Here is a 14,708-nt window from a genome sequence, read left to right on the forward strand (position 1 = left end):
ATAGGTTTCCTGGTAAAGGATACATGACACAGGTGTGGCTCACTTAAAGCAATATTTAAGTTTCTTTATTCAAGATACCATTGTACATCATCTGCACTATGCAAAGGCCTGGCTTCCTGAAAACCCACAACCAAACAGCTGAATGTGTTTGATTTTTCTTGGCTCACACCACATTGACATTTCTAAGATATGCATGCATTGTCTCTAGTGTCTCTCTCTCTCTCTCTTTCCCACCCCCCCGCCCCCATTGCTCTACTGTTTAGTCCAATGCTTTTGTTTGGCCCTAGGGAGGAAAATCAGGGAGACAGATACAGTTTTCTAAATTCCCAAAAAGGGTTTCATGTGGTGTGGCCCCCAGCAGAGTGAGCAGATTGGTTGATGAGAGGATGTTTGCATACAACCATTGAGGCACTCAGGAAGATGTGCAGGAATGGGAGGAAGATGCCAATAAGTCAAGGCCCTTGACTCTCACGGGTGGGAGGAACTCAGAGAAAGGGCTGGCAAAGTGTTTATCCTCTTGGTAATCTGAGTTGAAAGGTCAAAGAAGCTTTTAGAGAAGATCAAAAGCTCCCAACTGGTAACTTTTGGAAAACCAACAAAAATCAATCAAGGCAGTTGTTACCTGGGTCATGACAACTGCTCTGGCTGATGCCACAATCCCGAGAGGCACAGAGCAAGAAAACAGAGCTGTCCCCAGTCCTCTGCTCCCTGTGCATTCCCCCTCTGAGAGCCAGCCCCTGCAGAATGAGCAGGGTAGCCAGCGGGGCTTTACCTCATTGCTCCCCCAAGTGCCAGACCTGGAATGGACTGGATTTCTTTTCTTTTTCTGAGTATAATCTCTGTTGTTCCAAGCAGAAATAAGACTTTTATGAAGAACACTTTGGTTTTTTTCAACTGCCTTCTCAAATATTTATTGAGCACCTATTATGTGCCAAATACTGGGCCTTAGCCAGTGTTTAAGAGATATAAAGACAGGATTGCTGGCAAGATGGCAAAATAGGAACAGCTCCAGTATGCAGCTCCCAGCGAGATCGACACAGAAGGCAGGTGATTTCTGCATTTCCAACTAAGGTAGGGTGTGGGACGTCACCTCACCTGGGAAGTGCAAGGGGTCAGGAAATTCTCTCCCCTACACAAGGGAAGCTGTGGAGGGACTGTGCCATGAGGAACAGTGCACTCCAGCCCAGACACTGTGCTTTTCCCACAGTCTTTGCAACTCACAGACCAGAAGATTCCCTCCGGTGCCTATGTTACCAGGGCCCTGGGTTTCAAGCACAAAACTGGGCGGTCATTCAGGCAGACACTGAGCTAGCTGCAGGAGTGGTTTTTTTTCCATACTCCAGTGGTGCCTAGACACCAGTGAGACAGAAGTGTTTATTCTCCTGGAAAGAGGAATGAAGCCAGGGAGCCAAGTGGTCTGGCTCGATGGGTCCCACCCCCACGGAGCCCAGCAAGCTAAGATCCACTGACTTGAAATTCTTGCTGCCAGCATAATAGTCTGAGGTCGACCTGGGATGCTTGAGCTTGGTGGGGAAGTGATGTCCACCATTGCTGAGGCTTGAGTAGGCAGTTTTACCAACACAGTGTAAACAAAGCCACTGGGAAGTTCAAACTGGGCAGAGCACACTGCAGCTCAGCAAGGCCTCTGTGGCCAGACTGCTTCTATAGATTCCTCCTCTCTGGGAAGGGCATCTCTGAAAAAAAGGCAGCAGCCCCAGTCAGGGACATATAGATAAAACCCCCATCTCCCTGAGACAGACCACCTGGGGGAAGGGGCACCTGTGGGTGCAGCTTCAGCAGACTTAAACATCCCTGCCTGCTGGCTCTGAAGAGAGCAGCAGATCTCCCAGCACAGCATTCAAGCTCTGCTAAGGGTCAGACTGCCTCCTCAAGTGGGTCCCTGACCCCCGTGTATCCTGACTGGGAGACACCTCCCAGTAGGTGCCAACAGATACCTCATACAGGAGGGCTCTGGCTGGCATGTGGCAGGTGCCCCTATGCGATGAAGTTTCCAGAGAAAAGAACAGGCAGCAATCTTTGCTGTTCTGCAGCCTCCACTGGTGATACCCAGGCAAACAGGGTCAGGAGTAGACCTCCAGCAAACTCCAGCAGACCTGCAGCAGAGGGGCCTGTTAGAAGGAAAACTGAGCCAGGCACGGTGACTCACACTTGTAATCCCAGCACTTTGGGAGGCCAAGGCAGGCAGATCACGAGGTCAAGATATTGAGACCATCCTAGCTAACATGGTAAAACTCCGTCTCTACTAAAAATACAAAAAATTAGCCAGGCATGGTGGCGGGTACTTGTAGTCCCAGCTACTCGGGAGACTGAGGCAGGAGAATGGTGTGAACCCGGGAGGCAGAACTTGCAGTGAGCCAAGATTGTGCCACTGCACTCCAGCCTGGGCAACAGAGCAAGACTCTGTCTCAAAACAAAAAAAAAAAGGCAAACTAAAAAACACAAAGGAATAGCACGTCCACTCAGAGACCCCATCCGAAGGTCACCAACTGCAAAGACTGAAGGTAGATAAATTCATAAAGATGGGGAGAAAGCAAAAAGGCTGAAAATTCCAAAAACCTGAATGCATCTTCTCCTCTAAAGAATCACAACTCCTCACCAGCAGTGGAACAAAAATGGACGGAGAATGAGTTTGATGAATTGACAGAAGTAGGCTTCAGAAGGTGGGTAATAACAAACTCCTCCAAGCTAAAGGATCATGTTCTAACCCAATGCAAGGAAGCTAAGAACCTTGAAAAAAGGTTAGACAAATTGCTAACTAGAATTACCAGTTTAAAGAAGAACATAAATGACCTGATGGAGCTGAAAAACACAGCACAAGAACTCTGTGAAGCATACACAACTATCAATAGCCAAATCGACCAAGCAGAAGAAAGGATATCAGAGAGTGAAGATCAACTTAATGAAATAAAGTGAGAAGACAAGATTAGAGAAAACAAGAATGAAAAGGATCGAACAAAGCCTCCAAGAAATATGGGACTATGTGAAAAGATCAAATCCACGTTTGATTGGTATACCTGAAAGTGATGGAGAGAATGGAATCAAGCTGGAAAACATTTTTCAGGATATTATCCAGGAGAACTTCCCCAACCTAGCAAGATAGGCCAATATTCAAATTCAGGAAATACAGAGAACACCATAAAGATACCCCTTGAGAAGAGCAACCCCAAGGTATATAATCATCAGATTCACCAAGGTTGAAACGAAGGAAAAAATGTTAAGGGCAGCCAGAGAGAAAGGTCAGGTTACCCACAAAGGGAAGCTCATCAGAATAACAATGGATCTCTCTGCAGAAACCTTACAAGCTAGAGAGAGTGGGGGCCAATATTCAACATTCTTAAAGAATTTTCAAGCCAGAATTTCATTTCCAGGCAAACTAAGTTTCATAAGCAAAGGAGAAATAAAATCTCCACTTTACAGACAAGCAAATGCTGAGAGATTTTTGTCACCACCAGGCCTGTCTTACAGGAGCTCCTGAAGGAAGCACTAAACATGGAAAGGAACAACTGGAACCAGCCACTGCAAAAACATACCAAATTGTAAAGAACATCGACACTATGAAGAAACTGCATCAACTAATAGGCAAAATAACTAGCTAGCATCATAATGACAGGATCAAATTCAAACATAATAATATTAATCTTAAATGTAAATGTGATAAATGCCTTAATTAAAAGACACAGACTGGCAAATTGGATAAAGAGTCAAGACCCATCAGTGTGCTGTATTCAGGAGACCTATCTCACATGCGAAGACAAACAAAGGCTTAAAATAAAGAGACGGAGGAATATTTACCAAGCAAACAGAAAACAAACAAACAAAAAGCAGGGGTTGCAATCCTAGTCTCTGACAAAACAGACTTTAAACCAACAAAGACCAAAAGAGACAAAGAAGGGAATTACATAATGGTAAAGGGAACAATGCAACAAGAAGAGTTAACTATCCTAAATATATATGCACCCAATACAGGAGCACGCAGGTTCATAAAGCAAGCTCTTAGAGACCTACAAAGAGACTTACACTCCCACACAATAATAATGGGAGATTTAATACCCCACTGTCAATATTATACAGATCAAGACAGAAAATTAACAAGGATATTTCAGGACTTGAACTCAGTTCTAGACCAAGTGAACCTAATAAACATCTACAGAACTCTCCACCCCAAATCAGCAGAATATACATTCTTCTCAGCACCTCATCTCACTTATTCTAAAATTGACCACATAGTTGGAAGTAAAACACTCAGCAAATGCAAAAGAATGGAAATCATAACAGTCAGTCTCTCAGACCACAGTGCAATCAAACTAGAACTGAGGATTAAGAAACTCACTCAAAACTGCACAACTACATGGCAACTGAACAACTTGCTCCTGAATGACTACTGGGTAAATAACGAAATGAAGACAGAAATAAAGATGTTCTTTGAAATCAATGAGAACAAAGACACAACATACCAGAATCTCTGGGACACATTTAAAGCACTGTGTAGAGGGAAATTTATAGCATTAAATGCCCACAGGAGAAAGCAGAAAAGATCTAAAATTGACACTCTAATATCAAAATTAAAAGAACTAGAAAAGCAAGAGCAAACAAATTCAAAAGCTAGCAGAAGACAAGAGAAAACTAAGATCAGAGCAGAACTGAAGGAGATAGAGACATGAAAAACTCTTAAAAAAAAAAAAAAATCCATGAATCCAGGAGCTGTTTTTTTCAAAAGGTCAACAAAATTGATAGACTGCTAGCCAGATTAATAAAGAAGAAAAGAGAGAAGAATCAAATGAGTACAATAAAAAATGATAAGGGGGATATCACCACCAATCCCAAGGAAATACTAACTACCATCAGAGAATACTATAAACACCTCTATGCGAATAAACCAGAAAATCTAGAAGAAATGGATAAAATCCTGGACACATACACCCTCCCAAGACTAAACCAGGAAGAAGTCAAATCCCTGAATAGATCAATAACAAGTTCTGAAATTGAGGCAGTAATTAATAGCCTACCAACCAAAAAAAGTCCAGGACCAGATGGATTCACAGCCAAATTCTACCAGAGGTACAAAGAGAAGCTGGTACCATTCCTTCTGAAACTATTCCAAACAATAGAAAAAGAGGGAATCTGCCCTAACTCTTTTTACAAGGCCAGTATCATCCTGATACTAAAACCTGGCAGAGACAGAACAAAAAAGAAAATTTCAGGCCAATATCCCTGATGAACATTGATGCAAAAATCCTCAATAAAATACTGGCAAACCAAATCCAGCAGCACATCGAAAAGCTTATGCACCATGATCAAGTGGACTTCATCCCTGGGATGCAAGGCTGGCTCAACATACGCAAATCAATAAATATAATCCATCACATAAACAGAACCAATGATAAAAACCACATGATTATCTCAATAGATGCAGAAAAGGCCTTCGACAAAATTCAACACCCCTTCATGCTAAAAACTCTCAAACTAGGTATTGATGGAATGTATCTTAAAATAATAAGAGCTATTTATGACAAACCCAAGCCAATATCATACTGAATGGGCAAGAACTGGAAGCATTCCCTTTGAAAACCAGCACAAGACAAGGATGCCCTCTCTCATCACTCCTATTCAACATAGTACTGGAAGTTCCGGCCAGGGCAATCAGTCAAGAGAAAGAAGCAAAGGGTACTCAATTAGGAAAAGAGGAAGTCAAATTGTCTCTGTTTGCAGATTACATTATTGTATATTTAGAAACCCAATTGTCCCAGCCCAAAATCTCCTTAAGCTGATAAGCAACTTCAGCAGTCTCAGGATACCATATCAATGTGCAAAAACCACAAGCATTCGTATACACCAATAACAGAGAGCCAAATCATGAGTGAACTCTCATTCACAACTGCTACAAAGAGAATAAAATGCCTAGGAATACAACTTACAAGGGATGTGAAGGACCTCTTCAAGGAGAACTACAAACCACTACAAAAGGAAATAAGAGGACACAAATAAATGGAAAAACATGCCATGCTCATGGATAGGAAGAATCAATATCATGAAAATGGCTATACTGCCCCAAGTAATTTATAGATTCAATGCTATCCCCATCCAGCTACCATTGACTTTCTTCACAGAATTGGAAAAAACTACTTTAAACTTCCTATGGAACCAAAAAAGAGCCTGTATAGCCAAGACAATCCTAAGCAAAAAGAACAAAGCTGGAGGCCTTATGCTACCTGACTTCAAACTATACTAGAAGGCTACATTAACCAAAACAGTATGGTACTGGTACCAAAATAGATATATAGACCAATGGAACAGAACAAAGGCCTCAGAAATAACCCCACACATCTACAACCATCTGATCTTTAATAAATCTAACAAAAACAAGCAATGGGGAAAGGATTCCCTATTTAATCAATGGTGTTGGGAAAATTGCCTAGCCATATGCAGAAAACTTAAACTGGACCCTTTCCTTACACCTTGTACAAAAATTAACTGAAGATGGATTAAAGACTCAACCATAAAACCTAAAACCATAAAAATCTTAGAAGAAAACCTAGGCAATACCATTCTGGACATAGGCACTGGCAAAGACTTCATGACTAAAACACCAAAAGCAATGGCAAAAAAGCCAAAATAAACAGATGGGATCTAATTAAACTAAAGAGCTTCTGCACAGGAAAATTAAAATAAAACTACCATCAGAGTGAACAGGCAACCTACAGAATGGGAGAAAAATTTTGCAATCTATCCATCTAACAACGGGCTAAGATCTGGAATCTACAAACTTAAACAAATTTACAAGAAAAAACAACCCCATCAAAAAGTGGGTGAAGGATATGAATAGACACTTCTCAAAAGACGACATTTATGCAGCCAACAAACATATGAAAAAAAGCTCATCATCACTGGTCATTAGAGCAATGCAAATCAAAACCACAATGAGATATCATCTCATACCAGTTAGAATGGTGATCATTCAAAAGTCAGGAAACAACAGATGCTGGGGAGGATGTGGAGAAATAGGAACACTTTTACACTGTTGGTGGGAGTGTAAATTACTTCATTATGGAAGACAGTGTGGTGATTCCTCAAGGATCTAGAACTAGAAATACCATTTGACCCAGCAATCTCATTACTGGGTATATACCCAAAGCATTATAAATCAATCTACTATAAAGACACATGCACACGTATGTTTATTGTGGCACTATTCACAATAGCAAAGACTTGGAACCAACCCAAATGTCCATCAATGATAGACTGGATAAAGAAAATATGGCACATATACACCATGGAATACTATGCAGCCACAAAAAAAGGAATGCCTTCATATCCATTGCAGGGACATGGATGAAGCTGGAAACTATCATTCTCAGCAAACCAACACAGGAACAGAAAACCAAACACCGCATATTCTCACTCATAAGTGGGAGTGGAACAATGAGATAACATGGACTCAGGGAGGGGATCATCACACACTGGGGCCTGTCACGGGGTGGGGGGCTAGGGGAGGGATAGTATTAGGAGAAATACCTAATGTAGGTGACGGGTTGATGGGTGCAGCAAACCACCATGGTATGTGTATACCTATGTAACAAAGCTGCACATTCTGCACATGTACCCAAGAACTTAAAGTATATTTTTTTAAAAAGAGATATAGAGACACAAAATTTACAATTTCTATTGTTAAGGCACTCTAAGTTTAGTAAAGGAAACCAGACATGGCCACATATAACCATGGAGCAAGACTGTACAACTGTATTAATGAGAAGCTGGATTTGAACCCAAGTTCCCTGACTCCAGATCATTTTCATTCTACCACATTGACTGTAATGGGTTTTCCCCCACCAACTGATTAACTATACATTAGGAAAAGCACTTCTCAACTCTGGACCCCATTTTTTCTCCTCTGTGAATAAAGGGTTGGAAGATTTCTAGATTCCCTGCCAGCCATGACATTCTGTGATTAAGGAAAGCATAATGAGATAACCATCAATAAGCTACTGCACGTTTAAGGTGATCATACATCCCAGTTTACCCAGGACAGTCCCAGTTTATTCTCAAAGCATATTGGTTTGGAAGACATATGGGTGTATTCTACATATACAATATGCCAAATGAAAGAAACCATGCCAGTTGACACAAAAGCCAATAAGTGATCATGCTTTGTTAGAAGATTTTTGTTAGATTTCACCTTGTATAAGTCATCTTTTGCTGTGTAACATACCACCCCAACCTGGTGACTTAAAACAAGACATTTTTTTAGTCCATAATTCTGTGAATTGGCAATTTGGGCTATCCTCTGCTGGACAGTTCATCTGCTGGTCTTAGTGGTGCTCACTTAACAATGGCTGGGAGCTGGTAGGCACAGGCTATTGCAGCTGGAACAGCTTGTCTCTGCTCCACATAGTCTGTTATCCCAAAACAGGCTAGCCTGGACTTATTCACATAATGGCAAAGTGCCAAGAGCAGCAAGCATGAAAGCTACAAAGCCCTCTTGAGATCTAGTTGCACGCTGTCACTTCCAATACATTCTATTGGTCAAAGCAAGTCATAAGGCCAGCCCAGATTCAAAGGGTGGAAAAACAGACCTTACCTCTTGATGAGAGGAGCAGGAAAGTATTGTGCCCATTTTTGCAAACCCCCATAGAACTCATGTGCTTCCACAAGGACCTCTTGAGAAAATATATAGGGAGAGGAAAGAGAGAGGAAAAATTATTAATACCTATTTGCTCCTCCTTAGGGCCTGGCAACCTCTTCCATGGATTTTGTTTACCCAAGGAGATGAACATACTTAACTTTGACAGTATTTACAAGGAAAACATGATTTTTTAATGTATATAGTTTCAGAGTGTATAGTATTCCCACTAGCTTTTATTTCTGCTTTATATGCAAATTGTATGACAGTGTTTGTTGAACTGTGCGTAATTTCAGCTCACATAATATGGGCTTCACACTTACAGTTTTCTTAAATTAATGGCTTTGTTTCCAAAGTAAAAGAACTAAAATATAAACCTCAATGAGGACTAAGTCTTTGATGAAAATTGAAAACAAACAAAATAAAGATTCAAAAAGTTATCCTCTCTCATGACTAGGATAGATACTCCTGCAAAACAAAAATGCATCTAATAAGATATGAAAACGTGACCCATTAGAACTAGGAAGGAACCTGAGAACCCAGCTAGGTGTTTGCAGTTTCTATTAATTCATTCATCAAGTATTTATTGAGTGTCTACTATGAGCCAAGCAAGGTCTAACAAGGATAAAGTAATTGAGACTCATAGAGGTGTGGCGACTCATTCAAGCACACCCAGCTAGAAAGAGGCAAAGCCAAGACTCTAGTCCAGGTCTTCACAGTCATGTTCACTTCCCCAAGTATCAGTTTCTTTATCTCTTAAAAACTAAAATGAGAATAATACAGTCGATTCTTCATATCTGCAGGTTCTGCATTCAAACAATCACAGATTGAAAATATTCAGGAAAAAAAATTTTAATACAACAGTAAAAAGATACAGATAAAAACAATACAATTTAACAACTGTTTACATAGCATTTACTTTATTAGGCCTCATAAGTAATTTAGAGCTGATTTAAAATATATGGGGGCCAGGTGCAGTGGCTCACACCTGTAGTCCCAGCACTTTGGGAGGCCAAAGCGGGCTTATCACCTGAGGTCAGGAGTTCAAGACCAGCCTGACCAACATGGAGAAACCCCATCTCTACTAAAAATACAAAAAATTAGCTGGGCGTGGTGGTACATGCCTGCCTATAATCCCAGCTACTCGGGAGGCTGAGGTAGGAGAATCACTTGAACCCACAAGGCGGAGGTTGCAGTGAGCTAAGATTGCACCGTTGCACTCCAGCCTGGGCAACAAGAGCAAAAGTCTGTCTCATAACTAAATAAAGTATATGGGATGATGCACAAAGGTTATATGTAAATATTCCATTTCATATAATGGATTTGGGCATCTGCAGATTTTGGTATCCTCAGGGGCAGTGGAAGTAATCCCTCATGGATACCAGGGCATGACTGTATTGTCTAATAACAAGTATAATTATCTGAGCACTTATGTGCGAGGAACTTTGGTAGACATTTTATGTACATTAAGTCCTCAAAACAACTAGATTGTTTTTTCTCCCATTTTACAGATGAAGAAGCCTAAGCTTAAAGAAATTAAATAATTTGTCTCAGGTCACATTGCTGTTAATTTGTGAGCAGAGATTTCAATACCAGTCATATTAATCCAGAGACCATACTTTTAATCTTCAGTAGGATTTGGGGGTGGATCTTCATTAAATATATGTCCCAGAACCTTACACAGAGTAGATGCTTAGTGAATATTTGTTGAATTTAAATCAGTAAGGATATAGCTAATTTGTACAACCAGCTAATGTCCAGCAACTTTTTCCAAGCCAAGCCGATATCACTCTGATGTACTAAAAGCTTCTAATGAGAGCATCCACTGTCAATTATATAAGTAAACCACAACATGGGAACAAAATGGCCAGCACATGGATGCAATTTGCTTATTTGCTGATTAGTATGAGGTCCATCCCAGCAGATGTCAGGATGAACCCCCATTATTATAACCATAAACTGTCGTGTTAGACCTTGGCTCCAAGGGCTATTTTCTGCCTTCCAATGACACTGGTAACTAAATGACTGTACAGTTGCTACTGAGCAGAGATGTCTGGAATGAGACCACGTTGTCCAAGTAAACAGAATGGTCCAAGAAAAATGAAAGAAGAAGTGATCACCTGGGTTGTGAGAATGGAAATGGTAAAGTAGTTTGACAGTTGGGGAACCACTTAGCCCAACTGCTGATGCATGGAAGGTTGATACTTCCAAAGCAGGAACAACATGGGAGGTTGGGCGAGGCAGATGGCCATACAGCTGGAATGCTAGTTTCTACTTCCCTGATGCTTTTTTTATTTTCTGACATTCAGAGCAGAGCCTAGTATGATGATCATGATCATGATCATGATCATTATGTCTATGGCAGAGTATATTTTGAGCATTATTGGCCCTGTTTTTCTTTAGGAAAGAGTCAGTATAACCTAGATATTGGGAGCACATGCGGTACAGTCAGGCAGACCTAGTTTCAATTTTATCTCTAGTTCAGGATCTGGGTACAGAGTAAGTTCTCAGACTTTATCTACCTCTAGCTTATGATGAAGACTCTGAAAATTCACAAAGAAAATTTATTTTTAGCCTTTTTCATTGAGCCCCTAATGCAACATTAGGTATGTTTTGATGCCCATTAATTACTAATTGGCTTCTTAATTATGAGCCAAATATTTAGAGAGGTCATCAAATATTAATTTAGAGAGGTTGAGCATCAAATATTAATTTAGAGAGGTTGTCACTAGTATGTTCATTTGAATTTAGTTCCTTTAATTCCTTGTCTGATACCTCGCTTTCTACCTTATGGCTAGGAATTTTCTGTAGCTCAGTTATGATATTTTTCAGATGAGAAATATGTTCAAATGATTTGATTCTGACTTGTGAAGTTATCTCAAAGAACAAACAGGCAGAGGTACAAGGTTGAAATAATAATTATACATTTATTAAATGAGCTAACCTGGAAAACGAGCAATCTATGAAATGAGGACTCTCCTGGGACACCCAGTACTTATGCCACACCTTAAAGCATGTAGAAAGGTTTTCATTATCCTCATACATTACCCAGAATCAAGCAATGGTTGGGGCTCGAATCACACATGTGACCCCACATGGCAAGAGCGCTCTTCTCTTTCCTGTAACAGAGCACAGCCATGGAAGATGAAACCCTCATTGTATGTAGGATCCTGAAACAGTGACTGTGACCAGATGCAAAGGATGGGAAATTTAATAAGCTGAATGCCTTGGAAAACTTGATCTCCTAGCACTGGCTCAGGGAATTCAGTCTTCAGAATCCAGCTGAGTCCTAGCTTTAAAAAAAAAATTGCTTTCATAAATGAAGATCTAATGGCTGGGTGCGATGGCTCACACCTGTAATCGTAGCACTTTGGGAGGCTGAGGTCAGGATTTCGAAACCAGCCTGGCCAACATGGTGAAACCCTGCCTTTACTAAAAGTAAAAAAAAAAATTAACGGAGTGTGGTAGCAGGTCCCTGTAATCCCAGCTACTCAGGAGCTAAGGCAGGAAAATTGCTTGAACCCAGGAGGCAGAGGTTGCAGTAGGCCAAAATCATGCCACTGCACTCCAGCCTGGGTGATGGTAAAACTGTCTGGGGGGGGGGGGGAAGTGAGGGTCTCCAACTCCACTTTTAAAAAAATTACTTTTTTTTCCCCATTACCCATTAAAGTGCTTAGGTCCCCAGGAGGGGTCTGAGTCCTTGTCCAAAATATTTTTCTTCTAAAAGGGGGCAGGGAAAAGCATTTGAGGATAACGTTTTGGCTACTCACTGTGGCCTGATGCCCTTCCCCGATTTAATCAAACCTGCTTGGTCTTCCAACCATCCCAGCTAACAAATGGCCCCACAAAACAGCAGTCATTTAAAGAAATGGATGGGGTAAAATTTAAAAGAACCATGCAAATGATAACAAAAAATATATATTAAAAACTTGAAATTAGTAAAGAAAACGTAAGCCTGGTTTGGAGCAATAGAGACTGTGTTCATCATTATTGATATTCAAAAGATTACCATGTATGAGTTTATCTTTTCCTTTTAATGGAGCTCTCAAAAGCCATGACAGAATGTGTTCTATATGAGTGCCCAAGGTCAGCCCTTCAAACAATTGAGATTGCTTTCATACAAGTCAACTTTAAAATTCATTTCTCTAGATAAAATTGGATGGCATTATCAAAGCATAAAGTGGGATTGTTTCTCAACGTGGAAAGCTTTGAAATAAAAAGTGTTTGGCAATAATAGGCGAGAGGCTCTCTGACAGCATTGTGCTGTCTGAGTGTGTTTTTAAAGGACCCCAATTTTTCAACAAAGGACATCAAAAGAACACCACTACAGTGCAAGCCTGGATTTCTCTGTAGTGGGGCTGGGTAAGAAACAGTGCATTTCAAGTGTCTGATTTTTCTGGCTATTTCTAGGAAACTTTAAAAGTGCTCACACTTTATGCCTGGGATAGCATAAAGTCTACTTCTAGAAGCAGAATTGAACATAATGTATTTTGGGGTGGTGAACAGGAGAGAAAACATTCTTGAGAGCAATGTCTGATCTGCCATCTCAGTGGAAATCAGTACAATTGAGCATTTCTGCCTCTGTCTACTCTGGTCCATGTGTGGTTCCAGTGTCCTGGAGAATGGCCGTCATCTAGAATCTATAAAAGCTGTGGTGGTGGCTTCTTCTGTGTGGCTTTCTTGATAATTGGTGGGACTGTAAGATGAGTCTATCTATTTTTAAACCTGCTGATCCTTCCCATTTCTTGTTCAATGGAATTAATCCCATAGGTTTCCTGGCATATGGATTGTTAGGATTCATGGTTTGCAAGCAATAGAAACTGATTCTGACAAACATTGGAGCAAAAGAAAGAAAAAGGAGGAGGGAGAATATGGTGTTAATATTGAGGAACGGCCAAAAATCCAGGCCTTAGAAAGGGCAAGAGCAGAGGGAATCTAAACATCTAATAGCAGGAACTAACAGACATTCTCTCCAAGACTTCCATCTCAGGAACCAGCACTGTGATCATTCAGTTCCTATCAATTTCGCATTTCCAAGGAAGAATCTTACTGTCCCAGCTTGATCAGGAATGAGTAGGGCCTTTTGATCGCCAATCCTACTAAGATGCAGGAAATGCTAGAGAAATAGCTACAATGGTGGCCTTAGCTTTGGATTTCCAGATCAGTCTCAACGGATAACACTAATATTCTGAACTCTTCCTGGTTGTCTTTCAGTCATCAAGGAAGTTTTTTCCCATCACGTTCTTTGGCTCCATTACCTGGATTGCAGTATTCTCTTACTTGATGGTCTGGTGGGCCCACCAGGTAAGATTTTGATAGTGACATTCATCTGCCTGGTTTTTCTCCAGTCCTGATTGTCAAGTGTTTAATCATTGTGCTTGCTTTCTGCAACTGCCACAACAGTATTGGGTGTGACACCGACAAGTCAGCATTCCAGGACTAGAGGAATTTATCCACTTAACTTTCCCTAGTCTCCTGGCCGTAGCCTGGAAATGAATCAGCATAGCCTCTGGACAGCCATGTGGAGGCAGGCAAGTCTAACTACGTCTTACTTCTGCAGCCTGACGGACACCAGGACAACCCAGACCTGGGAGCAATGTCAAGATTGTGCCTGCTTCAGTAGTACTTACTTTATCTTGAGCAGCCACTCACCTCACATTCTCACCAGCCTTTCAAAACTGGCTCTAGGAAAGCATCTGGAGACAAAATAGCCTCTTCCTTGAGGTTTACTTTACATAAATGATTATGTATTTTTAACTCAATACAAGTCATGTCTATCACAAGAATACACTCTCAGTATTCGTTATTGAAAAGCATGAATGAAGAGTAAGAGTCAAGGGTTTCACATTTTCAAAGATAATAGTGGTAACCATTGATAATTGAGTATGTACTACACACCCAGCAATTCACATCCCTTTGTCTTTATAATCTTGACAGTAACCCTATACATAGGTTCAAAGCCTATGAAGGAGGTACTATTATGATCCACAGTTCACAGATAAAGAAGTTAAGCTTAAAGCTGGTAAGATTACCCAAAATCACATAGGTAGAACTAAGATTTTAACGCAGG

General features: G+C 40.8%; 1 protein-coding gene across 4 annotated transcripts in view; it reads left to right on the plus strand.

Annotated features, from left to right (window-relative positions):
- The window catches only part of SLC24A2 (solute carrier family 24 member 2), a 271,443-nt gene that overhangs the window by 244,761 nt on the left and 11,974 nt on the right, over window positions 1-14,708 (plus strand). For all 4 annotated transcript variants that reach the window (XM_015117622.3, XM_077966014.1, XM_015117621.3 and 1 more), the window contains one exon: window positions 13,853-13,942. In XM_015117622.3, coding sequence (XP_014973108.2) covers window positions 13,853-13,942 — 90 coding nt within the window. The remainder of the gene's footprint in view (window positions 1-13,852; window positions 13,943-14,708) is intronic.

Source organism: Macaca mulatta, chromosome 15, assembly GCF_049350105.2.
Source record: "Macaca mulatta isolate MMU2019108-1 chromosome 15, T2T-MMU8v2.0, whole genome shotgun sequence".
In the NCBI taxonomy this organism is placed as follows: Eukaryota; Metazoa; Chordata; class Mammalia; order Primates; family Cercopithecidae; genus Macaca; species Macaca mulatta.